Below are 22,115 nucleotides of genomic sequence, written 5' to 3'. Positions count from 1 at the left end.
TAAACAATGACTCCAGCTGTCCAGCTCCAGCGTCAATATCGATCCATGGCAGTCGTCTGCTCCGAAATTGAGTAAGAATCGATTCTACCACATCGATATTTACCGATTTTTATGCAACCAACTGCTCGTCGAAACCAAAAGTTGGTTCGTCCAGGTAATATTAGCTCAACTATCACTTGCTTACAACCTCAGTTCCATCAATTTAGAGGTTTGTGAGCTATTAATGGCATTTATTTGGCGCACTGAAATATTTTGTCAGCCATATCTTCCCGGCAACGCCCGTCAGTCAACTTCCGTCCTCAATGACTTTGATACTTATGGCATATTTCAGCGAATGCCATTCCTATTTTACTAATCCGAATCAAGCTGTATCACCAACAAACATAATGCAAAGCCTACCTGATCCAGGTACACCCGTGTTTATCTCCATCTGCCATTGCAGTCAGTGGTACTAATATTAAGCGTGGACAAAAAGGACAAAATCCTTGATGTTCCTTTCAGTCTGTAGTTTCTCTTATATCAGGTTGTTGAACAGGGAACAAAACGTAAGACAACGCCAATTGGTAAACAACGTCTCTTAAACCTTCTTGCATTCAATTTTCTATCACTTAATCATGGAAAACACTCAATTTTGGAACATTTAAATAAATTGCCATTAAAAAGCATATTCGCTTTTTTGTTCTTAATTTAATTTACGCGGCCATAACGCCGTAACGTGAAAAGAATACCGTGCAACAGGTTTGTTTCTTCTGATATAGTTGATCAATGTATCAACAATGAATTTAACTTTCAGTCACGAAAATCAGAAAAATTAAACATCGTTTTTTGAAAGAAGAGGAAGAACAAATCTTGTTGTCGAATTCTGATTGGGCCACATGTATACTAACGTGTCCCGCCTGAGGCTTTGAGCTGTTACCTGTTGTTACTCTACCATTCCCTTCCGAGGAAGACGAAGAAAACTCGTCTGGTCTGCTAAGTCCTTGGCAGTGTAGGCTCGTCGTTTGGCGGCGTCCATTGAGTGCAAAACCTAAATTTCCTTAAGTTCGATAGTCTGTTGTTCTCTTCGTTCACCTGAAGGAGGAGAAAAACTAGAAAATCAAAATGTTATTTAGAAAAAATTGGCCAGTCTTTATTCTGCTGTCTATGCTGATTTGTAAATCCTTCGCTGCTGAACAAGCTGAATTCATACCAAACGACGGTGGTAAGTTTCAATATTTGGAAAAATTGGTTTTTCAAGGTTGGGAATGTCATAAAAAAGATGAACGTGTTGAACTAGAGAAAGTGCAGTGCCCTTTCAGCTTTCCCCTGTTCGCACTGACGAGGATAAAAAAAAAGCAGGAAAGGAAGTCAAGGTCCAATTGACATGACTGTGTAGCATTTCACTGGGTATTCAACTGTTTTTCCTCATCCAAGCACATTCCTGAAATGCAAAACACATCACAAATTTGTCTACATTGATCTTAATAACGCACTAACGGCATTATGGCGTTGACAAACAGATATACAAGTGGTGGATGGAAGAGGTGGAAACTACAAATTCATTGAAGAAGATGAAGTGATAATCTTGACGAGAGAAAATTTCCACTATTTCATCATGTCGCGGCCCACGGTCCTCGTCGAATTCTATGCCCCGTGGTATTTAGATTACGGCTGACCAATTGTCTATTGAAGTTTCACGTCTGCTTGTTGCGTCAACAGGTGTGGACATTGCAAAGATTTGGCCCCAGAATACTCGAAAGCTGCCGAGACGCTCAAGAAAGAAAATATCCCATTAGCCAAAGTTGATGCGACGAAAGAGGGTGAACTGGCAGTGGAATTTATGATCAGCGGTATGCCATGTCAAGAATTATTGGTTTTAACTAGCACACTCTCAACTTACTACTTTGTCTCTGTTAGGTTATCCAAGCTTAATCTTATTCCGTGATGGCAAGAAAATCGACCAGTACCAAGGAGAACGCAATGCGTTTGGTACAACCACAAACTTTGATTGACTAAATAACCAGGGATTAATCAAAGTACAAATTTTTTTACAGCGATTATTGACTACATGAGGGAGAAAACGGATCCCAACTGGAAACCTCCATTGCCTCCAGTTATTGAGCTCACGTCAGAAAATTTCGAAAAAACCGTTACCGATTCAAAGCTGATTCTCGTTCAGTTCTACGCTCCCTACTGCAGCCACTGCAAACAAGTACGGCTCATAATCGCACTTAATTGAATATGAAATTCAAATGGTCAAAACGCATATTCATCTTAAATTCTCAGATGCAACCAGAATACGAGGCGGCTGCTAGATCCTTGTTGGAATACGGTATTCCGCTGGCTAAAGTGGATGGTACAAGCGAGAAGGCTTTGGCCGATAGTTTCCAAATCACTGGCTACCCACAAATGCGTGTCTTCCGCAAAGGACGTGTGTTCGAGTACAAAGGGCCGAGAGAGCATCGAGGTATTGTTGATCACATGAAGGAACTTGCACGTCCGGCCTCCAAGCTCGTTAATTCGTTGGGTGAACTTAAAAGTGGGATGGATCGCACCGAAGCGACTGTCGTAGGATTCTTTTCTTCTAGATCGGCTCTTTATGAGGAGTACATGGCAGCTTCTGAAGAATTGAGAGGTTACTATTATTATTATTGTTAGCCATGTTCGCACGAAATTCTAACAAAATTAAATATTGACTCACAGGTATTTTAACATGTCTACATACCTTCGAGAAAGATGTCGCATCTCACTACAAAGTTATTCCCGACTCGATCATCGTCTATCAGCCAGAAATCTACCATTCTGAATACGAGAAATCGTCACACGAATTTCTTCAACTAAAAGCCAGTGGTAATGCCAAAGACATTGTGAATTTCGTCAAGGAGAAAAGCGTTCCATTGGTGGGCCAACGTACAAAACGCAATGAGGCTTTCAAATATTCCACCAAGCCGTTGATTGTCGTCTATTACGATGTCAATTTCGACCACCAGTACGTCAAGGACACACAGTTCGTTCGAAAAAAAGTCTTAGAAGTGGCGAAGGTCTTTCAAAATAGCAATGCAAAATTTGCCATCAGCAACGAAGATGAGTATCTAGAGGAGTTGCGCAGTCTTGATTTAGCTGACGTTAGCGAAGACATTAAAGTGGCGGCATTCGACGGCCAAAAATTCAGGATGGAACCTATGGACGAATTTGATCCACAAGAAGTAAAAGAGTTTATTGACCTCTTGTCAAGTGGCAAAGGCAAACCGTATTACAAATCCCAGCCAGTGCCTAAAGTCCAAGAAGGTCCCGTCCTGACGGTGGTTGCCAATTCGTTCGCCGAAGAGGTTCTTCAGCCCAAGAAAGACGTTCTCATTGAATTCTATGCTCCTTGGTGCGGCCACTGCAAAGCCCTGGAACCTGAGTACAAGAAACTTGCCAAAAAGATGAAGAAAGCCAATCCAAATTTAATTGTGGCAAAAATGGACGCGACGGCCAATGATGTCCATCCAATATTCGGCCAGATAAAAGGCTATCCTACAATCTTCTTCTTACCAGTCGCTCATAAACAAGAGCCGGTTCCATATACAGGAGGGGATTTCACTTATAAATCATTAAAAACATTCGTCGATCAGCAGTCCAGCGTCATTCTAACTGACGAAGAACGAATGGGTTTACCCTCGACAGAGTTACCGGAAAAACGCGAAGCTGATGAACTATGAAATCATCTTCAGTTCATCTAATTGGTTATTGCTGTTAATTCTCTTTCCTTGTATGTTTGTTGTTATTAATCTTAATATGTAAACGAATGTGTGAAAAAACTACTGCGAAGACTCTAACGAAGACCAATCGAAAATTGTTACGAATAAAAATAATAACAAAACAAGAAAGCAAATGAAGAAAACTGATTTGTTACAGTGTCTGCAGCGGCTAGTTTGAATATTACTTACGGACTCGCATAATGATGACTACAAAGAGCTAGACAGCAGCATTCACCTCATGCTTCCATAAGGTGTTCCATGAGGTGGAATTCACAACTAGCCAATATTTTTTCGAGTCATCACGCCCTGACCCAAGTGACATTTGTTGAAAGGGGCAAATCTGATATCGAAATCCGAGGCCCATCAAATAAGAATTTAGAGGTATCTTGCTGCAACATAGTTATCAAGCAATTGATTTACCTCAGTCGATCAGACCATCAGGAGATTCGTCAAATCCGTTGAAGCAACGACTCTTCCATCAGCTGAAAATGATACCAAGCTGCTACTGGATGCTTTTTTCCCTTCTTTATATCTCCTTCTTTCAAATGGATTCCAGATGACCAAAGATCCGTTGCTTAATTCGCTGATGCGAAAAAATAAAACAAATAGAAAAAGACTAGAAGGCCATTATCGATAAAGTGAGATTGACATAATGTTGTTCGGCTTACATTCCATGTTACGGCTGAAACCGGTTAGCAATTTGGTCCATGAAATTTAACTGTAATTTTTGCCCACTTGATAAAATGGACGGATCTAGTTGTCATATTGAAAAATACAACAAGGACTGGCTAAGTTATCCATCGTTCTGTTCCCCTTCGGGTTTCGACAATCCAATAACAGGGGTTTCTATTTTGTGCTGCAATTGACTGTCTTGCAGCGCATTATAAAGCTGTAATTTGGTTGGCAACAGGTCTGTTTTCATACGACCACATGCTTCTTGTAGTTCAGCATTTGTCAAACAAATTCTCTGGATTCTCTGGAGTTCCTTATCTTCCAAACTTTTTGAATAAGGCTGCTGCTGATCTTTTAGGCATGGCGCCTTGCTCTTATTTACTTTAGCCTCAATATTCGCCAGTTTACGCTGTAGAGTATTTGCACGACTAATGGCATGACTACTCGCCAAAGTCAGAGCTTGAATCAAGTTTGTCTGCTTTGACCTCCGCAGTTTCTCAGCGTGTAAATCTCGTCGCAGATCTGCGATGATGGCTTCCAGGTCCCTTTGTTTATTACTATTGAAATTATGTAGATCTGACAAGGTCCTAATAAATGTAATTTGTTCTTTGGTAGATTTTTGTTTTTCAAGTTTGAGTTCTTCATTTAATTCTGTGAGTGAGGCTTCTAATTCCAGGAACTTGCTCTCAGCAGCTTTTATGATTTTTGATTTTTGATTGTTATTTAAGTTATGAACAACTAGGATATTTCCTTCCATTTTTTCTGACTTAAGCATCATCTGCAAAATTTATGAGATAAAAGTTAGCAAATGAACAACCAACTAAGAAGTGAACAACTACAATACCTTATACTGGGTTAAATTGTTCTTATAACAGACAAGACTCCTCTCGGGTTTCACATCCTTAGGTAGAGGTCGAACTAACACAGAAGGAGATTCTAATAAGCTGAAGACTCCAGATAGGGAGGAGATGTAAAATCCTATGGACCACAGTTCGGAAAATATTGAACAAAGGGAAATGCATGCTAAAAAGAATATCTGGACAGTTGACAACCAGTTGCATCTTGGAATAGATGGGTACTATTCATAAAATCAGAAAAATGTAAATAAACTTCATGAGAGCTCTCTTCTGACAAAAAATAAGGAAGTTTCAATAAAATGGTTTACCAAATTAATAGGCTAAATCATTTTACATATGTAAGAATAGAATATCTTGACCATGCTGGTGCCACTTGTGCCATCAGCAAGTTAAGACTAATTATAGTTAGACTATAACAGGCCATACAGGAATTAGTCATTAATACTTAAATCGTTTGATATGCAAAGTCTAAGTTTTAACAAGAACTAATTTGAATATTTGGGATACGTACCGTCATGAAATAGTAGATTTCATCCCATCCAGGGAAATTTAAACTGAGAATATGTAACCGCCTGAACGGCGAGAACCCATGAACGGAAGAGCAAGAAAATTAACAAATCACAATGGCTATCCTGAAGGTTGCCAAATTTAATAAGTTGACTGAGTTGCGACAGCGTTCCGCCGTTCCGCGTTCAACCATGGTGTAAAAGGGAGGTGTACCAACTCTTCAGTTAAGAAGGGTATCTCTTGTGAAGCCTCTTTGTGGTACCAGTAGGCATTGTTTGGTTCTCTATAGTAAACGCCATCTCTTGAGCTTGTGAGAAAATGTTACCTTCGGATCAGTCGTCAACGGTTTTCCATTAGTCGTACTGAAAGTTTGAACACATTAATGGCGTCGTTTGGTTGACGCCTTGATAGCGTCTTTCCAAAAATGGTGAATAAATTGTGCTTCAAAAAATTGCTCAGGTTGTAAATGTGCTTAAAGTATACTTAAGCAAATGGAGACTAATACTTTCCTTTTTATGTTTCTCAGATTGCCGGGCACACTGTCTACCACATGTTCTATCAGAGAGTATTTGAGCATCAAAGGTTGCTTGGTTTGAAATTGGTTACCAAGTTAAAACTTGCTCACATTTGGCCATCAACCTGGCAGAGAATGACGGTAAGCTTGGCCACACAGCTGTACTCCAAACATATGGCCATGGCTTTAAAATTTTTAAGAGAAGACAAAAAAACAGCGCATTTATTCAATGGTACCTTATTAAATCTTCCAGATTTCTAAATCTAACTCATTATTTTATTAGGATCGGAAGCTACAGAAAAGCTTACAAAGCTTATTAATGACACATTTGACATTATGAATGGACGACACAAGGGTGAGTCAATTAATGGGAACAACTGGAATAATTTAGTCGAAATGGAGGGAAAGGTAACAAAGGGGAAAAAATCTGTACTCGAAGACATGCTAAAAATAATAGAGTTAACTGAGGAGTGCCATCGCAATCCTGGAAAACGTCCAATAATGGCCGCATTTGCGTCAGATACGACTCTAGATGGCTGACGCTTGTCTATCCGTAGCACCATTGACTTGACAGAAGAGTTATTGAATCCAAAAACCCTTTAGAGAAATACGATTTCGTACTGACAGCAAAATGGAACCAAGACGCCTTAGAGGTATATATTTGTAAAAAAAATGCAAATAATCGTTTAATGAACTATCCTTTTTGCCTATAGATGACTTTTGGGCGCATACGTTCAGTCGATACACATCCAACGGCTACAAGTTTTCTACATATTATCAGGATGATGTCATTGTACACACCCGCGAAGATACTATTGCGGAACGCAAATGTAGAAAATGATGACCATATTAGGGTGCTCGTCGATTTTAAGGAGTGTCTCATTAAAAAATTCCGCGACAATGCTAAGGCTGCTGCTGATTTAAGGGTAGCAATGAAAGATGATTTAATGGAAGAGCTGGGAAAGCGTTACGTAAACGAGTTGCCCTTGTCCAAAGAAGATAGAATCGGTAACTTTCTCATATACGATGTAGCAGGTTACATGGTGAAAACGAGAGAAAACATTTTCGAGTGTGAGGCATGCAGACAGACTGTAATTACCAAAGAAGCAGATCTACCAAGTGATTTTGACGCAGATGCATACACGAGAGCTCGAACCAAAGGTGGACTGGTGTTTGTCACCCTGTCAATGTACCAAACTTTGTGCGCAATTGAAAAAGTTGTCTCAAACCACTTTAAGTCACTTAATCATATTTATATCACTGATACATTCCAAGAGTGTATAGCAAAAGTTAAATTAACCAATGTACTGCCCCCTTTTTGTGATACTCATCGCCATTGTAATATGGGAACTTTAATAATGGAGTATGTAAAAGTGAGATATTATTTTGAATCTAAACGTTTGAAAGATGTTTTATTGTCCAAAGAACAAACAACAGTCCAGGCGAGTTTCAAACTGGCCAAAAATGCCCATACAAGAAATTTAATACAAAGTAATACTTAAACTATCTTTTAATTTCTTTTTAAATATAGAGTGTGATCATACAGTACTTGAAATATTTTTTTTTCCAAACAAGAAAGATAATAACATTAATTTTGAAATGCCATCTTATTGCCATGGGCCCGTAGCGAATGCCGATAGGGATGGATCCACTGTTTTGGACTTAGAATATTTTTCAAGTGGGTTTTTCATTTAGTTCAAGATCGGCCACCAGGCGTCTCTGACGATTGATAACCTTGTACCACGAAGAGGCTTCAGCTGAGATACCCTTCTTAACTGAAGAGTTGGTACACCTCCCTTTTACACCATGGTTCAACCCCCCTCTGTCTCAACTCTCAACCGTTGACCCCACAGGCTTTCGTTTTGATTGATGGTCACCCCACATCAAAGTTGATGAATTTAAGGTGAAACCTATGACAAATGAAAATGTCACCATTTTAGTCAGATTTTTGTGTACTAAAGACAGCAAAAAATGCTTTTAATTAATAGGAGGAAGTTGGAATTTACTTGTTGATGTCAACAGTATTTAATGGCATTTTTAGGGAGTCACCCAACTCGTAGACTATTTGAAAAAAACAGGCAGGAAGGAATGAATAAATAAATACGATTTTTGAGAGCGGATACTGATTCGAGATGTTATGGAATTAATGATAACGCAAATGCCTCATCCTCTGGGTACATTGTCCTCAATTCAATATTGGGAATGTAGCGTCGCCCGTCAAATCGCTTAAAATACATCCCGATATTCGGGTGGTCAATTATATTGGATCCGGTGTTCAGTAGACTTAATGTTCCTTGAAAATGTTTTAGAAAATTAAAAAAAAAACATGATACGTAGGATAGGACATTTGCCATGAAAAAATTAAGGAAAGATAAAATAAATCGCTGTAATTGTTTCATTTCAATGTCAAATAGTAAATACCTTCAGGAACAAGGGAAGAATCACCGCCGTCAAAGAGTACGTTATAGCGTGTTTTATTTTTACCGTCATTTGTCCACGAGTTGATAACGCAGAATACGGGGGATTTGTTTAAACTGCCTTTGTATGCCATAACGAGGCCCACTGCATATTTAACGAAAGGCAATCGAAATTGGGCATATTTCTGATGACAAAAAGGGAAATATCCTTCTTAAGTAATTTATCACGATGAAAAATAGAATTGGGACTACCTTCTTCATGATAGCCTGTTGCTCTTTCGCTTTGGTGACACAATTTTCCATCAGACGAGAGCAGCGAAGATTTTCAACCTACCATTATAAAAGTAAGAGTCACTCTGTCGCCACGTGCTTTATTTGCTTAGCCAACTATACCCGCTGAAGAACTTGAATGGCGTCTTCCAGCGGCATGTCCAGATCCAAGCACAGCTGGGCGTAAAGAGCGGCCTTCTGGGCTTGTTCGGAAGAGACAGCACATGCCAATCGAGAAAAGCTCAGTTCGTTCTGTCTCCGAAGACGACACAACGTTCTAGGGTGACCCTCTTCTCTCCTTCTAGCTCTAATACTTTGCAGCCTGATGTAACGCATGTACTCCACCATCCGCAGCAAAAAGTTCTCAGCTGAAATCTCTGGGTACGTAGCCGGGTTATGATGTCGCATCACTCCACCATTTGGGGCATCAATCAAACTACTTTTTCAGCAGTTGCTTGACTTAAACCAGCGGGAAAACGAGAAGAAAAAATTTTATTTTTTGAATAAAGAAGTAATAAATTGATTAAATTTACTTGGAGTATTCACGCCACTTGAGAAGAAAAGTATGTGAATGAAAATCAGGCCGAGCGGTAATAGCTAGAACAGGCTCGCAATAAATTCCCATCCTTAGAGCCACCTCCCGATAAATTATGCAAAGTGTTATAGGAAAACTTGTTCTTGATTCAAGTACCTTTAATAAATATTTTGTCATTAAAAGTTATGAACATACAAAATGAAATCTGAGAGCACCTTGTCAATGAACACATTCTCTAATGTGTAATTCGATTGCATTACTTTGAATCCCATCTCATCATATAAAACTTGATTTATGCAATGAAGGACTTTTCTGGCTGTACTTGGAGTGACATTTGGTGGATCTGCAATGTTATACTTGCCCACAAGAATTTCTTTGACCTGATTGCTGATTTCCCTTAGTTTTTGCCTAACATTGGATAAACTAATCGGATTTGCTTCTTCTGCTTGTGCCCACTGACAAATCAGAACAGCACCCTCCAAGATGGATGTCTTGGACTCAGGTAAGTCCATCAGCTCTTGCAGCTTCTTTTCTATCCTCTGGTACCTTAAACATTTCAGAACCTTACGGGCAGAGTCGGGCGGAGCGCGCTCTGAGCTTGAGCGAAAAAGGAGCGCGCTCGCGATTTTCACTGAGCGACGAGCGCGAGCCGCTCAATTTAAAAAAACGTGAGCTTGAGCTTGAGCGAAGACCTGCTGAGCGACTCGCTCGAACGCGAGCGCCATCTATCAGTCAGCAATAAAAACATTTGGTCCAAACTTAGTGCGCTATCTATGAACACAAATTTTTTTTTGTGAAAAAGTACGCAACTGTACAGACGACACCCAAAATCGTCTTTTCAGCACTGCGGGACTCATTTTTCTTCCAAAACGTTCAAATTTATCGGACACTAAATTTGACAAACTTGTGTTTTTGAAACAAAATGGAATATCTTTTCGAAACTGGCAACTTTGCCCATCAAAAACTAGCTAATAGCTAGCAAGTTGAACTCTTTTAACTTTTTTAAGTGTAGGAATTAGGAAATTGTAATACCTATAACCTACTGTGATCGCTTTTAAGAGGAGTAAGAGGAGAAAATACAAGTTTTTGACAGAGATTTTTTTGTGTGAAGAGCGAGAGCGGAAAACGAGCGCGAGCGCGCTCTTTTTTTTTTTTTGCGAGCTAGAGCGAAAATCCGCTCACTTTGAGGCACTGAGCGGAAAGCTCAGAGCGCGCTCGTGTTTCAGTGAGCGATGCCCGACTCTGCTTACGGGCATAGAATCTGGAGGTCATATTTTCTTTCCTGGTTAACAAAAATAAATTATTTATTGTCATCATCATTGTGATTTGTTGTGTGATGAACTTTCTGGTTACTCACAATCTATCACCGAATATATGATTTTGTAACACATTTTCAATTCCGCTGAGTGTTGGATATTTATCACAATTGAAAATTTGTACTTCTGTGATAGATGGCTCACCTACTGGGAAACACCTAGATGATAGACTTAATAGCATATCCTTCACTTTTACTTCCAACCCCCATAAATGGTTATAGTTTTTAATAATTGTTAGGAATCGATGACATGTTAGCATTATGTTATGCAAGTCGCGCAAGTTCGTAATTGACGCAAATATACAGCACAGAACTTCATCGGAAAAAGAAAGAATATTGGCCATTGTTTGAGTGTCACTTTCCAAGATTCACACAACACGATGCCGTGTATAAGTTTACCAGCCTGTTTGTTTTTAAACTTGTCTTTCTGTTTTGGTTGTCAGAACTTTGAATTGGTAATCGTCTGGTGCTCAGGAAGTTGCCAGACCGACAAGTTGCAACACCGAAATCCTATAGAACAATAGAACTATAGAAGTTTGCAGTTCATTAATCAGTACTTAATGTTGACTTGGCATATATGCCATGATTAAAATTATTCTAGTTATCGAAAGACAATAGTTACGCATACCTTGATCACCTCATTTTGCATGTTCATTTCAACGCATCGATCACAAAGACAACTAGCAATAATGTGTCCAATACCTGATTTAACGACAGAAAATAGTAGGCCCTTGTTTTATGTCATCAGTTCTACCAATCTGTATTCCACGCGCATGATTTCAAAAGGATCAGAGTTTGTCGGAAAATTATGCTGAAACAACTTTCATTACGGACTTTTTCCTTTTTTTTAGCTTCACATGGGTTGCTCGCCCACCGTAGTACTGTGCCAGCTCGCTTTCAAATCTGTAAACGTCGTTACTTACATTTTTAATGGCTTGTGGGTATGGAATAAAAATGTTGCCACTTGAAATCCAACAGAATCTATTAGGACCGCGAAAATGATCAAATGAATAGGAAGGTTGCTGAACTACGATGGGTTACGTGCATCAACTTACAAAAAGGACGGTACGAGTGTCTAGCCAAACTTCATGGGCTATCCAAGAAATCGAATACGTATCCGCTTCTGCATAAATGATGGGTTCACTTCACCGAAATCGTATCGATAACCCCGATTAAAATTATTAAGTTACCCACAATCATTTTAGGTTAATCGACTACGAAATTCAGCCCCCTTGCTTTCAGTATTCAACACAAGTCGTGTGTTTCTATTTTAAATGAATGAAAATATAATTATACAGTCCTGTCTATGACATCAGGACCCATATTGGTAATTAGCAGCCTGTTTGACTGCTTCCAGGATTTTCCTTTTATTGAATTTTCTGCATCTGTAGAAGTACAATATTAAAAGGTTGTGACCATGGATATGATATTAACAGAACTAAGTTCATACAAATCAGAGGCTTTTTGTGGAATATAACTTCATGCTGATGAAGGCACCGACCAAGAATAACTATTCTTGGTGAACCTATTAATAAACAGGTATTCTTCTTGTTCTGTGCTGAAGAACAAAACCATTCCAAAAAACTAACAGTCATTTTAGGAAGTTACAACTTTAGGTGGCAAGTAACTTATAACACATAAATACTCTACCGCGGTCAAAGGGTGTAAATACACAATCGGTCGTGCCTTGTTCCCAGGCATTTTTCGCAGTTCGCACTTCAACTTTAAGAGTTTTCGTCTGCTGCTCCTGCATTTAAGTCTGAAAACTGAAACCATGCTGAAATTGTGGCCACCACAGTCCCCACAGAGAAAGGAAGTCGCAATTCTTACCACTGATTGTGTAGCAATAACTTGAGTTCTCAAATTATTTACTTTTCGGTTAGGTGTCAGGAATAAGGAAACACATCGAATATAAACAAAGCCTCGGACAAAGCAAAAAATGAAAATTGGATTATGGAAAAAAATAAGACCATGGTGATGCTAGTCAGTGGTCACACGATGCACAATTAAATTGGAAAGTTCTTGCTTCGGTCTCGAACTTGGCTGTAACACGATACTGTGGTATTGAAAAAAAGAAAGAAAATCTGCTTAATCTCCCAGAAATGAACCAACATGGCGTCGTCTACGGCAGTCTAAAATTGATTGGAGAATGTCCAAGTCCAACGTTTTTGCTTAAAGGGTTTCGTATTTGGCAGCGTTGTAAATTCACGAATGGCTGCAAGAAAATTTAGGATTTTTTTAGCGTGCATCAGTTGCAAATATTCCAGGGTACGTTCAAGTTTATTGCATTTTTAACGAATTTCACGTGTTGCCAAAACGCAGGTATTAACTCGTTTAAATCACTACAAGATAAGATTTGCTTAAACGTGATAAAGAAATTATAAAAATAGAAGTGATTTAATTTCGCATTTCTAGGCAATCCTTTCATTTAGAGAAAAGAATGAATCTTAAAACTTTTATGGCACTAACTGTCTTGATAGCAGCGCTGCAGACAGGCAAATCTTCCCAAAGTCAACGGAGAAGTAGGGAATTCGAGGTTAAATCACCTCAATCGAATGTTGCTGAAACAATAGACACCAATTATCAAACACTCACCTCAAAAGTTTCAAGCATGGTTACTGTCCTTAATTCCTGTGAACGAGAGAGGGACATGTTAAAGAAACTTGTAAACGGGGGGAAAAAGAACAACGAAGAAACAACTTTAAAATTAAAGGCACTGATTAACGCTTGCGAACAAGAAAGTAGCAAAGCAAACGCGATCGCCGACCAGTCACTTAGAAAACTCGAAGAAGAACACAAACTATTGTTCAATTACATGGTTACCAGCGAACTGGGTACTCCTTATCCAGGCGTGGCAAAATATACGAAATACATTGCTACGCGTTTTAGGATGCAACCGGTAACACAACATCAAGCGTTGAAACCTGAATTTGGTCCAGTTATGAATGACGTAATCAATTGTCGGTACCGGACCAATATTCCGAAATGCATGGAAGTTGCAACAGGCAATGACCAACGACCAAGTATTTTTATAGCAATAATATCGGCTGCAGAAAATTCAAGGAAACGCAATGCCATTCGCAATACGTGGAGACAGCACTTGAGAACTGTGCGGGATAAGCGTGGGTTCTATTTTATACATTTCGGATTTTTCTTGGGAATTCCGAACGACATGGCGGCGCAAAAATTGATAGAAGACGAGACCAACACTCACAAGGACATTATTCAAATTGATATGCAAGATAGTTATAGAAACCTAACCCTAAAAGTGGCTGGCGTGCTCAACTGGATTAACGGAAACTGCAAAGCCGCCAACTTTGTTTTTAAAGTTGATGACGACATTTACGTCAACGTTCATAATCTAGCTTACTTTGTCGAACTGAACCGACAGGAGAGGAATATATTTGGTAGAATTCCTCGAGATCGTTATGACAACAACTGGGGTCCGATGAGAGGTATACACGTAGATTATTGTTTAATCTGAGCCACATCATATTATAGACAGTGCTGAATTGGTGATGTATAGCCTACTGCGTCTGTGGATAAAAAATGTGAAGTAAAAAAATCCTTTTGAACGTAGATGGACAACATGGAATCTCACTAGATGCCTGGCCGTGGACAACATATCCTGATTACATTCAAGGGAGTGCCTACCTCATACACGGAGATTTGATTCTTCCATTGCTGGCTGCTTTCCAGACCACACCCATGATACCTTTCGAGGATGTTTTTCTCACGGGTATTGCTGCAGAGAAAGCCGGAATCAAGAAAAGGTTTTCACAGGATCAACCAAGGTGAGTTTGTTTAGCTTATTCCCAGTTTATATCGCCCACGATGTAATTTGCTGGGTTAAAAAAAAACAATTCTTTTTTGTTCATCTTGATGAATTGGTGCAACAGTATTTTGGCAAATTATGCGGTGGACGATGTATGCGACGCGCATAATTTTATCGCATGGGTTGGTCAATCGTTGCCTCATCAGGAAGTCGACAATTTCTACCGCGGAGCATCTGTATGCTATGTGAAAAACTCTCTTGGAATGAAAACTAAAGTCGACTACGCTAACGCACTACCATTCAGATTCTCCGCTTAAACAAAAGAGTCTTTGAGTTTCCCGTCTCTTTAATATTCTACCACGTATTTTAAGATTTCATAATTAACCCATTTTCGTTTGTTGCCTCAGTTGGATCTGCACGGGCATAAAGGAAATAAAAATATGTGTAACTGAACCACTATATATCATCGTAATGTAATCCACTGTTTAATCGAGATTTCCGTTTAGTCACGCTTGCAAATTTCCAGAACTCACGTTTCATTTGCACAACTGATGCTTCATTTGTAGCAACTATTCCTTGAGCTGTTTTAGCCATAGCACGTTGAGGGCTACCGTCATGAAACTATGACTCAGTCGCGCTAAACAGGAACAAAACACCGATGAACACTATCTATTAGACAGAAAACCACGGGGTTTGCAATTCTTTTCAGCCGCCATCGTGTCCTCCTGCGTGATGTTCGGGGTTTAGAAATAGCAACAGCTCCATCACGTCATTTGTGAAATATCATATAGGACTCGAAGAATTTAACGTCGTGCTATGTGTCTGACCCTCGCGTTTTCCAAACAAGACGTGACAACCTACATTCATTCATTAATAATAATAATAATTCTACATTATTCTACATGCAAGTCTTAGTTGCATCATGATCAAAGATCGCCAATTGCCAGGCCTTTATGCCCATCGTAAGAGAGATGTGGCATTGTTATTTTCTTGAAGCATCAATGGGCCTTGAAATCAACCTGCTGAATACTATTCATTTTGGCCAACTACCAGATTGTCGCTTATTGCAGCGTGTTCGAGCTTTAAGTCAAGAAAAGATGAGTTGACGTTTTGAATCGTTTTCTTTTTCTGATCGCGAGATGCCACGACGCCACCGTCGTTTGCCGGCTCAGCAGTGCCCGACGTCTCATCAGCGAGTCGCGAGGGGCCAATTTGGCAACTAGATTTCTGTTTGTTTTTGTTTCGTGTTTTCTTATTCCTTTTTACGTGTTTTTTTTTTCTTTTCTACAGGATGTTTGTTTTATATGCCTTATTTATTTTGTAAGTTGGCCGTGAAAGTCACTTTTGAATTACTATATAGGTGGGATGGGCGGTCACGAGGATCAGAGAAACTGGTGAAACACTCAGGGAAGCTATTGTTGTAAAAAAAAAATATTATTTAGCTAGATAAATTAAAATGTTGTCCGCAAATAGAATGCAAAATAGAATAGAAACTGGATTTGAAACAACAACCTTCTAGGTTGATGATTTACGTCTAATCACTGAATGATGGCCAAGTTAGAAAGAGGAGAGCTATCACGATTTGAGCTTTGTTATGTTTCTATCGAACTTGAGGTGGGCAATACGAAACGAAGAATGTTCTCGCAAAAGACGAGCAGCACGAGTTATATGCGATGACGACTGAGACGAGAAAAAAACGAGTAAAAGAAAATATGGAAATGGAGAAGGAGGCGAGCGTTTTGCCCCTTTTGCTGATGTAGGCTATACTAACCCATTGTCATCGTTGGCAGAAGTATATGACTATGGCAAAGGGACAGGCGTTTTCTCGTCCTGGCGGCCAGTTAGCATCCGCTCGTAGCTCAGTTGTTATCAGTCCACCTGGTCGTCGTCATCCTGCCAGTGGCTTTTTATCAACTTTAGAATTGTGCTAACCTTACCGTATATAATTAACCCTTACTACACATTTGACGAGATCGATTAAAAACCTGGTCTCATCTACGTAGACGTCCTTTGATTTCGAGATTCTTCGTCTATAATCAGTCGAGTTTAAAGACACGTTTAATAGCAGCACTTGAAAAGGCACACTACCCTCATCAACAATGGTAAACCTTTTTTTTTTTCAAAATGCCTTAATATTTTAACTTGCATGCAAATAGATTTTTTTTTTCCAATTTGATATGAATATGCTGTCTAGTTTAATGCAGTAGTTTTCACTTAGAAGCCAACAAAGAATCTTTTGGCAGCCATATTCAATGGAGTCATTTGACTTCCTCATATGGTTATCATTCTCTGGCCGTTTATAAAATAGAAACGAAACAAAATGCTCACAGCGCTGCTTAGTCATGCGTCTTTCACATGCTGCATATAGTTGATATAGACGTATAGATCTATATGCCTTAAATGAGTGTTGGATTGCCAAGTCACGCGGCCGTTGTATTGCAGTCACAGCTGAATTCGAACGCACAAGAGCTGGAAAAATAAACAGACGACAGACTCATTTGCTGTCGTCTGTCGTCTTCTGTCTTCGTCAAATTTCTTAACCTTTGGTTTCACTTGTCGGCCATCCCTCCTCCACCATTGGCTGTTGGAACCTTGGAAACGATTTACTAGCATGGTCGAGATTCCTTTCTCCGACGTTTGCGGGACGTTACGGGTGGTGTAGTATTGTGGTGTAGTAGAACCTATATTTACACAACCTACGTAGACGGACATGGGGCGAAAAGAAGGCGATCAGAGGGGCACCAAATAAGTTTTGAATTACTGCTGGCGTGTCATTTGGCAAAGTCGAACAATACTCGTTTAGCTTGTCAATGTTCTATTGTTATATGCATCTTTTGCATTCTCCGCGTTTGTTTCTGTCGTCATTTCTATGAATAGGTGCATGTCCTTCATCAACCCTCGTATCACCACAGTCTCACCGTAGTGCCAATAATCTATTTACCTGCTGCTGTGTAAGGGAATGAAGAAGCAGGAGCACCATATTTGACTTTTGGCTTTCATTTTTTAAAATATTCCATTTAATGACCCACTTTCGTCTTCTCAGGACGCTGAAGAAGAGAGAAAACACAGTGAGTATATCTCGTCACTCTCGAAACCAGATCCAATGAATAAAAAAACTAAAATAGAATCTCGTTGACGTGTAGTGATGCTGAAGGCTTTCCAGACGTTCGATTCGGACAAGAAAGGCTACATCGAATCCAGTAAAGTGAGCACAATTCTGCAGATGATGAATTTGAATTTCGACAAGGAAGAGCTGACCAGGTCCTTGATAGAACACGATCCGAAAAGTAAGAATTTCTGCCTGTACAAATTCAGGCATCAGGCACTTGTAACATAACAATTGTAACAATTCCACTCTCATACCGGTACTCACTACAACAGATTCGGGCAAGATCAATTTCGACGGATTCGCTGCCATTGCTTCCGACATTCTGGATGAAGAGGATGACGAAGCCATGCAAAAGGAACTGAGGGATGCGTTCCGATTGTACGACAAAGAAGGTAAACACAATCTTCAGCTGTTTGTGCACCTGTCTATACAATGCAGTGCGTTGCAGGAAACGGCTACATCACAACTCAAACGCTAAAAGACATTCTTGCTCAAATTGACGACAAACTGACGAGTGACGACTTGGATGGAATGATTGAGGAAATTGACATCGAAGGAACGGGCAGAATTGACGTTGAAGGTTGGATTTATATAGACACTCCGGCATCTATTGTTTCTTGATTTCAATCAGGTATGTTGGATTATATTTATTCGTAGGTTTCGTGAACATGATGTGCAGCTAGCGTGTCATCACGCTCGTCATCTAGAATAAACCGGCAGGTGTTTTATAAAAATAGCCTTGGTCAAATGACACAAATGAATGCCCAATTATTTATTGAACAGTTGAAGCTATGTTTACTACCTGGTGCTGCTGAGCGTGGAAATGTTTGATGTGTATAATCGGGGGAGGCGGTCAAACAAATCAAGATGCTTAAAGTCATTCATTTCACCAACCAACCAACTAACATTATCATATTCTCTGCTGCTACACTGCTGCATCTGTATAACAAAGACCGTTGTCAACAACAAGCCTTATAGGGGGGGGGAGGGGATTTCAAATCATTTCGGATTCTTATCAATTGTACAACCATCGGAGAATGTGCTGCTGTGTAGTTGGCCATGTTAAAAGTAATTTCACGTTCCGCATCATTGATTTGTCGTTTGGTTATATGGGTCGATCTAGGCTATCAATCGAGTGTATAACGCCAAGTGTGCCAACATGGGTAGATTCAAACAAACAAACAAAAAACTATTATAAAATACACGCTGCTGATGTGCAGCACGCTTGTGCAAGTCTTCATTTGTTTTTTATTTCCGTATAGCCTATATATATACTGGTGCTGTCTTGTCAAATCAAGTCCTTCACTTGTACCTTCGCCGTGACCTTCACTCCTTTCTTAAATTAGATAATAGTATAGCCTAGCGAGACGAGGTTTCGTTCACAAATCCAGCTACAACTTTTGCTGTCTACCTGCCGGTTGCATCTTAATTGGATTACATGTTGCCGGATACACTGTCACCGTCCAGGGTGACGAGACACGTCATCGGCAAATGGAATTATTGTTTGCTGCCTAGTTCGATAACGTATATCCTGTATGCGCCGGATCCTCTCTCAGCAGAGCTTAGCAGTCACGACTGCTGGAGCTGCTCTTGGTGGGTTTGTCAGGTAAAACCAGGTAAAACACGTTTTGTGTATAGTTTCGGTTATCCCGTAGTGTGTCATGCACAAGGAAATATTGGGGAAAAGTGGGGCCATTTTTTTTTTTTTCGTTTGTTCCCTTTGAATATTCAGTTAAACCAGAAGTGAACAACTGCGTCTTGTGACGTGAAACGTGTGTTTTCTTTCTTTCTTTCTTTTTTCAAAAGGCGTTGAAATGACGTGGGAAATGTAGCGCGCAAGTAAAAGGACACAATCGAGACAGCAAAAGACGATCATGATAAATCAATGAAACACATTTAGTATTCAGACATTTGCTGCATTAAAGGGACGATTATGACGAAAAACACAATGAACTGATAATATACATAAATTTAAATATAGGTATATATATATAATCAGCTGTTCCATGTTTGTTTGTTTAAATGGCAGCATACGTCAAGTCGTTTTTCGAAAAAAGTTATTCCTTGTTGAAGATGTTGGGCAGTGCGGGCAGGTTGACGGATTCGGGTAGCATTGAAACTTTGAGTCGAATGGCTAACCAAAAGTTGGCCACTGTCAATGCGAGCCAAATGAAGAATTGAAACCAACCGGTGGCCATGGCAACTTCCAGTGCAGAATTGCTGTCGATTATAGAACCGGTGCTAGTCATGGCCGCTGATCTAAGGGCCTGGCCGATTGCCTCATCCTCGTCTTCGTGCTCGCTGACGATCTTCAATCCATGATCCAGCGCCGAGTAGAAAAATCCGCAATCGAGTCGTTCAAACAGTTCGTGTATCTGCATCGATGAAATGCCCAGCCAGGGCGACAAGCCTTGCGAGGTGACGTAACTGCGCAACCCACTGCACGTGTAATCGTGGCCGTGCGTGAGAATGCAAGCAACGACCAGGGCCAGCAGCGTCATTAACACGGACAAGACGACCAACAGACGGACCATCATCTCCCAGAAATCTGATTTGACGTCCGATTCTTCTGCCCTCCAGCAATGCTTGCAAAAGAGATGCCTCAGGTGATAGCTGATGCACATCAGGCCGATGAATATGAAAAAAACGGGCGTAAATGTGGTGTAATTGCAGACGGACAAGTCGGAGCCGGTCATGACCCAAGAGCTATTTTTGACGGGGATCTTCGGCTGTGGACGATGCTGTCCGTTGTGTTGGGTCAGTGCGTCCGGCTGGTAAACGTCTGCGTAGAGAATGCATCCGTCGATGGTGTCTTTCCAATAATCAGTCACCACACCTGAGCTCACGCTGACCATGATGGCGAGGCAGACGGTTAACGAATAGCCCACCGCAAATAATCGATGCACAATAGAACTTAACTCTTCCGATGACATTTTTCGATTCTTTTGGTCTTGTTGTCTGTTTTATAATTTAATTAGACCGACACGCACGGTGATTATGTAAATGTAGTGCAAACAGACACGAGACGATCGCAATCAAAATCGCCCAATGGAGTAATGACAAAAAGGAGACCACCGTGAAAGACAAAGAGACGGGCTGCGTCCGCACTTGACGTACCTCGTTACTTGACTATTGAAAAGGGTATAGTCGAAGCATACACGGCTGCATTGGATGAGAGAGAGCGCGTGACGTGAAAACCGCCCGTGTCCCGAACTCGTCTGTTTGTGCGCAGGATCAGCCTCTTGCTTGGAGAAAGCTGCCCTTTTCTTCAATATATACTGTATGTTGATGTGCAGCTACAAACAAGACGACCAGGCAGCAGGGCAAGCAATACAAAAACAAAATGATTTGTGACGCCATAGACAAACTGCAGCAGGTTGGGTGCATCTATGTACTAGGCTACGTAGCAGATGAATAACACGTCGCATTGTACATCTACCTGCTTTTGAATAAGGTGAGGGCTGCTCGTGTCCAATGATTGGCCTTCTTTTTACTTTAGCCATCGCTGTATCAGCACACAACTCACGGAAACTGACTGCAACCGGTTCCCTATTTCTATACGTATATATCCAAGACGGCAGAGCAGCAGGTTGCATTACACTATAGACCCGTTTTTCGTTTTCTCGTTGTCCATCCGTCTCTTTTTGGGCATTTTAGGGCTTCTATACGCAGTTTATACCGAACGTTGCTCAATCTGGTATGACGTACTTGTTTTGGCAGTTTGATTTTGGTGGAAAAAACGAGGCAAACGAGATCGTACCGGTTTACATCATATAGGCCAGATACGATTCAGCAGCATTTGATTCAAATTTGTCACTTGTGCCAGAATTGCGATGTGCACAAGAAAGGGTAAGATTGCCTTCTCAAAGAGTTATACCCTTATAGTTCAGATGTATTGCTTAAAAACTTCTGAAACGCGGTTTCTACCCAAGTTTTTCTTTCAAAACTGTGTACAACCTTGGCGTTTGTTTCCACGTACTAAATCACATGCATCAGTTTGCATGTGGCATAATAAACGAACGAAGAAATACCAGTCCATTCACGTCAGAAGCAACGAGTCTTATGGCTAGTCACGTTGTTGTTGGCTTTTGACTCGTTGGCCCGTCTACACGATAGACACCATTGGCTGCATTCTCGATGAGATGTAACCGACCTTACCGTATTATACATGTATGCCCGTGCAGCCGTGCTGTGTAGCTTACTGCATTAGTCATTACGAACGACTGGGCGTCATTATCGTCGTTCAAATCCATTTCGACGGTCGCTGGCTGCATTTCTAGTTTCGATACGATTTTCCTTCCTGACGCTCGGATGCTTTGCAATGGCCCAGCATTGCGGACGAATTTATCCCGTTCACTGTCGGTTCGGTTGAAAGGTTTCAGAGCTGCGCGTTACTCGGGCCTTTATGCTACACATTGACAC

At 40.4% G+C, this 22,115-nt stretch overlaps 6 protein-coding genes and 2 long non-coding RNA genes across 9 annotated transcripts; 5 read left to right on the top strand and 3 right to left on the bottom strand.

The window, feature by feature from the left end:
* Nucleotides 1-27: 27 nt before the first annotated feature.
* On the top strand, nt 28-665 carry LOC123469976. Its single transcript, XR_006643266.1, has 2 exons — nt 28-154; nt 260-665. It is a non-coding gene; the product is annotated as an uncharacterized LOC123469976 (long non-coding RNA).
* A 302-nt stretch (nt 666-967) lies between these two features.
* Nucleotides 968-3,851, top strand: LOC116917374 (probable protein disulfide-isomerase A4). Its single transcript, XM_032922822.2, has 7 exons — nt 968-1,201; nt 1,500-1,635; nt 1,699-1,829; nt 1,897-1,968; nt 2,034-2,191; nt 2,266-2,614; nt 2,683-3,851. Exons 1-7 carry the CDS (start codon nt 1,102-1,104, stop codon nt 3,681-3,683), a joined length of 1,947 nt encoding a protein of 648 aa, XP_032778713.2. The 5' UTR covers nt 968-1,101; the 3' UTR covers nt 3,684-3,851.
* Nucleotides 3,852-3,856: 5 nt separating this feature from the next.
* LOC116918353 lies at nt 3,857-5,945 on the bottom strand. Its single transcript, XM_045169368.1, has 5 exons — nt 5,763-5,945; nt 5,239-5,472; nt 4,391-5,172; nt 4,143-4,305; nt 3,857-4,062 (listed from the first exon to the last, which is right to left on the bottom strand). The coding sequence occupies exons 1-3, from the start codon at nt 5,766-5,768 to the stop codon at nt 4,516-4,518; spliced, it is 897 nt and encodes a 298-aa protein (XP_045025303.1). The 5' UTR covers nt 5,769-5,945; the 3' UTR covers nt 3,857-4,062; nt 4,143-4,305; nt 4,391-4,515.
* Nucleotides 5,946-5,999: 54 nt separating this feature from the next.
* Nucleotides 6,000-7,775, top strand: LOC123469975. Its single transcript, XR_006643265.1, has 4 exons — nt 6,000-6,217; nt 6,285-6,504; nt 6,556-6,925; nt 6,986-7,775. It is a non-coding gene; the product is annotated as an uncharacterized LOC123469975 (long non-coding RNA).
* Nucleotides 7,776-8,281: 506 nt separating this feature from the next.
* Nucleotides 8,282-12,927, bottom strand: LOC116917375 (F-box only protein 21). Its single transcript, XM_045170304.1, has 11 exons — nt 12,460-12,927; nt 12,260-12,367; nt 11,865-12,194; nt 10,852-11,790; nt 10,750-10,776; nt 9,710-10,067; nt 9,493-9,650; nt 9,083-9,395; nt 8,942-9,019; nt 8,694-8,874; nt 8,282-8,565 (listed from the first exon to the last, which is right to left on the bottom strand). Exons 4-11 carry the CDS (start codon nt 11,151-11,153, stop codon nt 8,408-8,410), a joined length of 1,575 nt encoding a protein of 524 aa, XP_045026239.1. The 5' UTR covers nt 11,154-11,790; nt 11,865-12,194; nt 12,260-12,367; nt 12,460-12,927; the 3' UTR covers nt 8,282-8,407.
* Nucleotides 12,928-13,005: 78 nt separating this feature from the next.
* LOC116917376 lies at nt 13,006-15,043 on the top strand. Of its 2 annotated transcripts, none has more exons than XM_032922825.2 (4): nt 13,006-13,131; nt 13,225-14,264; nt 14,390-14,603; nt 14,709-15,043. In XM_032922825.2, exons 2-4 carry the CDS (start codon nt 13,250-13,252, stop codon nt 14,899-14,901), a joined length of 1,422 nt encoding a protein of 473 aa, XP_032778716.2. In that variant the 5' UTR covers nt 13,006-13,131; nt 13,225-13,249; the 3' UTR covers nt 14,902-15,043. The 2 variants fall into 2 exon arrangements, with proteins under 2 accessions (XP_032778716.2, XP_045025302.1); XM_045169367.1 differs by having other exon boundaries at nt 13,056-13,131; nt 13,211-14,264.
* Nucleotides 15,044-16,416: 1,373 nt separating this feature from the next.
* Nucleotides 16,417-18,926, top strand: LOC116917378 (troponin C). Its single transcript, XM_032922827.2, has 7 exons — nt 16,417-16,686; nt 17,628-17,652; nt 17,728-17,871; nt 17,966-18,085; nt 18,142-18,273; nt 18,351-18,413; nt 18,477-18,926. Exons 1-6 carry the CDS (start codon nt 16,684-16,686, stop codon nt 18,374-18,376), a joined length of 450 nt encoding a protein of 149 aa, XP_032778718.1. The 5' UTR covers nt 16,417-16,683; the 3' UTR covers nt 18,377-18,413; nt 18,477-18,926.
* A 645-nt stretch (nt 18,927-19,571) lies between these two features.
* On the bottom strand, nt 19,572-21,113 carry LOC123469974. Its single transcript, XM_045169369.1, has one exon. It carries the CDS (start codon nt 20,624-20,626, stop codon nt 19,751-19,753), a length of 876 nt encoding a protein of 291 aa, XP_045025304.1. The 5' UTR covers nt 20,627-21,113; the 3' UTR covers nt 19,572-19,750.
* Between the last annotated feature and the right edge of the window lie 1,002 nt (nt 21,114-22,115).

Source organism: Daphnia magna, linkage group LG2 (assembly GCF_020631705.1).
Source record: "Daphnia magna isolate NIES linkage group LG2, ASM2063170v1.1, whole genome shotgun sequence".
Lineage (NCBI taxonomy): Eukaryota > Metazoa > Arthropoda > Branchiopoda > Diplostraca > Daphniidae > Daphnia > Daphnia magna.
Note: the sequence above shows the minus strand (reverse complement) of the source record. Positions and strands in the feature narration are given on the sequence as shown.

Excerpts from the sequence above, each read along its gene's own strand:
- LOC123469974 (XM_045169369.1), bottom strand. The coding sequence starts at position 20,626 with ATGTCATCGGAAGAGTTAAGTTCTATTGTGCATCGATTATTTGCGGTG.
- LOC116918353 (XM_045169368.1), bottom strand. Across the intron at positions 5,173-5,238 it reads ACAATTTAACCCAGTATAAG|ATGATGCTTAAGTCAGAAAA; the intron begins GTATTGTAGTTG and ends TAAATTTTGCAG.
- LOC116917375 (XM_045170304.1), bottom strand. The coding sequence starts at position 11,153 with ATGGCCAATATTCTTTCTTTTTCCGATGAAGTTCTGTGCTGTATATTT. Across the intron at positions 10,777-10,851 it reads CATATATTCGGTGATAGATT|GAAAGAAAATATGACCTCCA; the intron begins GTGAGTAACCAG and ends TTTGTTAACCAG. Across the intron at positions 8,875-8,941 it reads AACAGGCTATCATGAAGAAG|AAATATGCCCAATTTCGATT; the intron begins GTAGTCCCAATT and ends TTTTGTCATCAG.
- LOC116917378 (XM_032922827.2), top strand. Across the intron at positions 17,872-17,965 it reads GATAGAACACGATCCGAAAA|ATTCGGGCAAGATCAATTTC; the intron begins GTAAGAATTTCT and ends TCACTACAACAG. Across the intron at positions 18,274-18,350 it reads GGGCAGAATTGACGTTGAAG|GTTTCGTGAACATGATGTGC; the intron begins GTTGGATTTATA and ends ATTTATTCGTAG.
- LOC116917376 (XM_032922825.2), top strand. The coding sequence starts at position 13,250 with ATGAATCTTAAAACTTTTATGGCACTAACTGTCTTGATAGCAGCGCTG. Across the intron at positions 14,265-14,389 it reads CAACTGGGGTCCGATGAGAG|ATGGACAACATGGAATCTCA; the intron begins GTATACACGTAG and ends TTTTGAACGTAG. Across the intron at positions 14,604-14,708 it reads TTTTCACAGGATCAACCAAG|TATTTTGGCAAATTATGCGG; the intron begins GTGAGTTTGTTT and ends TTGGTGCAACAG.
- LOC116917374 (XM_032922822.2), top strand. The coding sequence starts at position 1,102 with ATGTTATTTAGAAAAAATTGGCCAGTCTTTATTCTGCTGTCTATGCTG. Across the intron at positions 2,192-2,265 it reads ACTGCAGCCACTGCAAACAA|ATGCAACCAGAATACGAGGC; the intron begins GTACGGCTCATA and ends TTAAATTCTCAG. Across the intron at positions 2,615-2,682 it reads AGCTTCTGAAGAATTGAGAG|GTATTTTAACATGTCTACAT; the intron begins GTTACTATTATT and ends ATTGACTCACAG.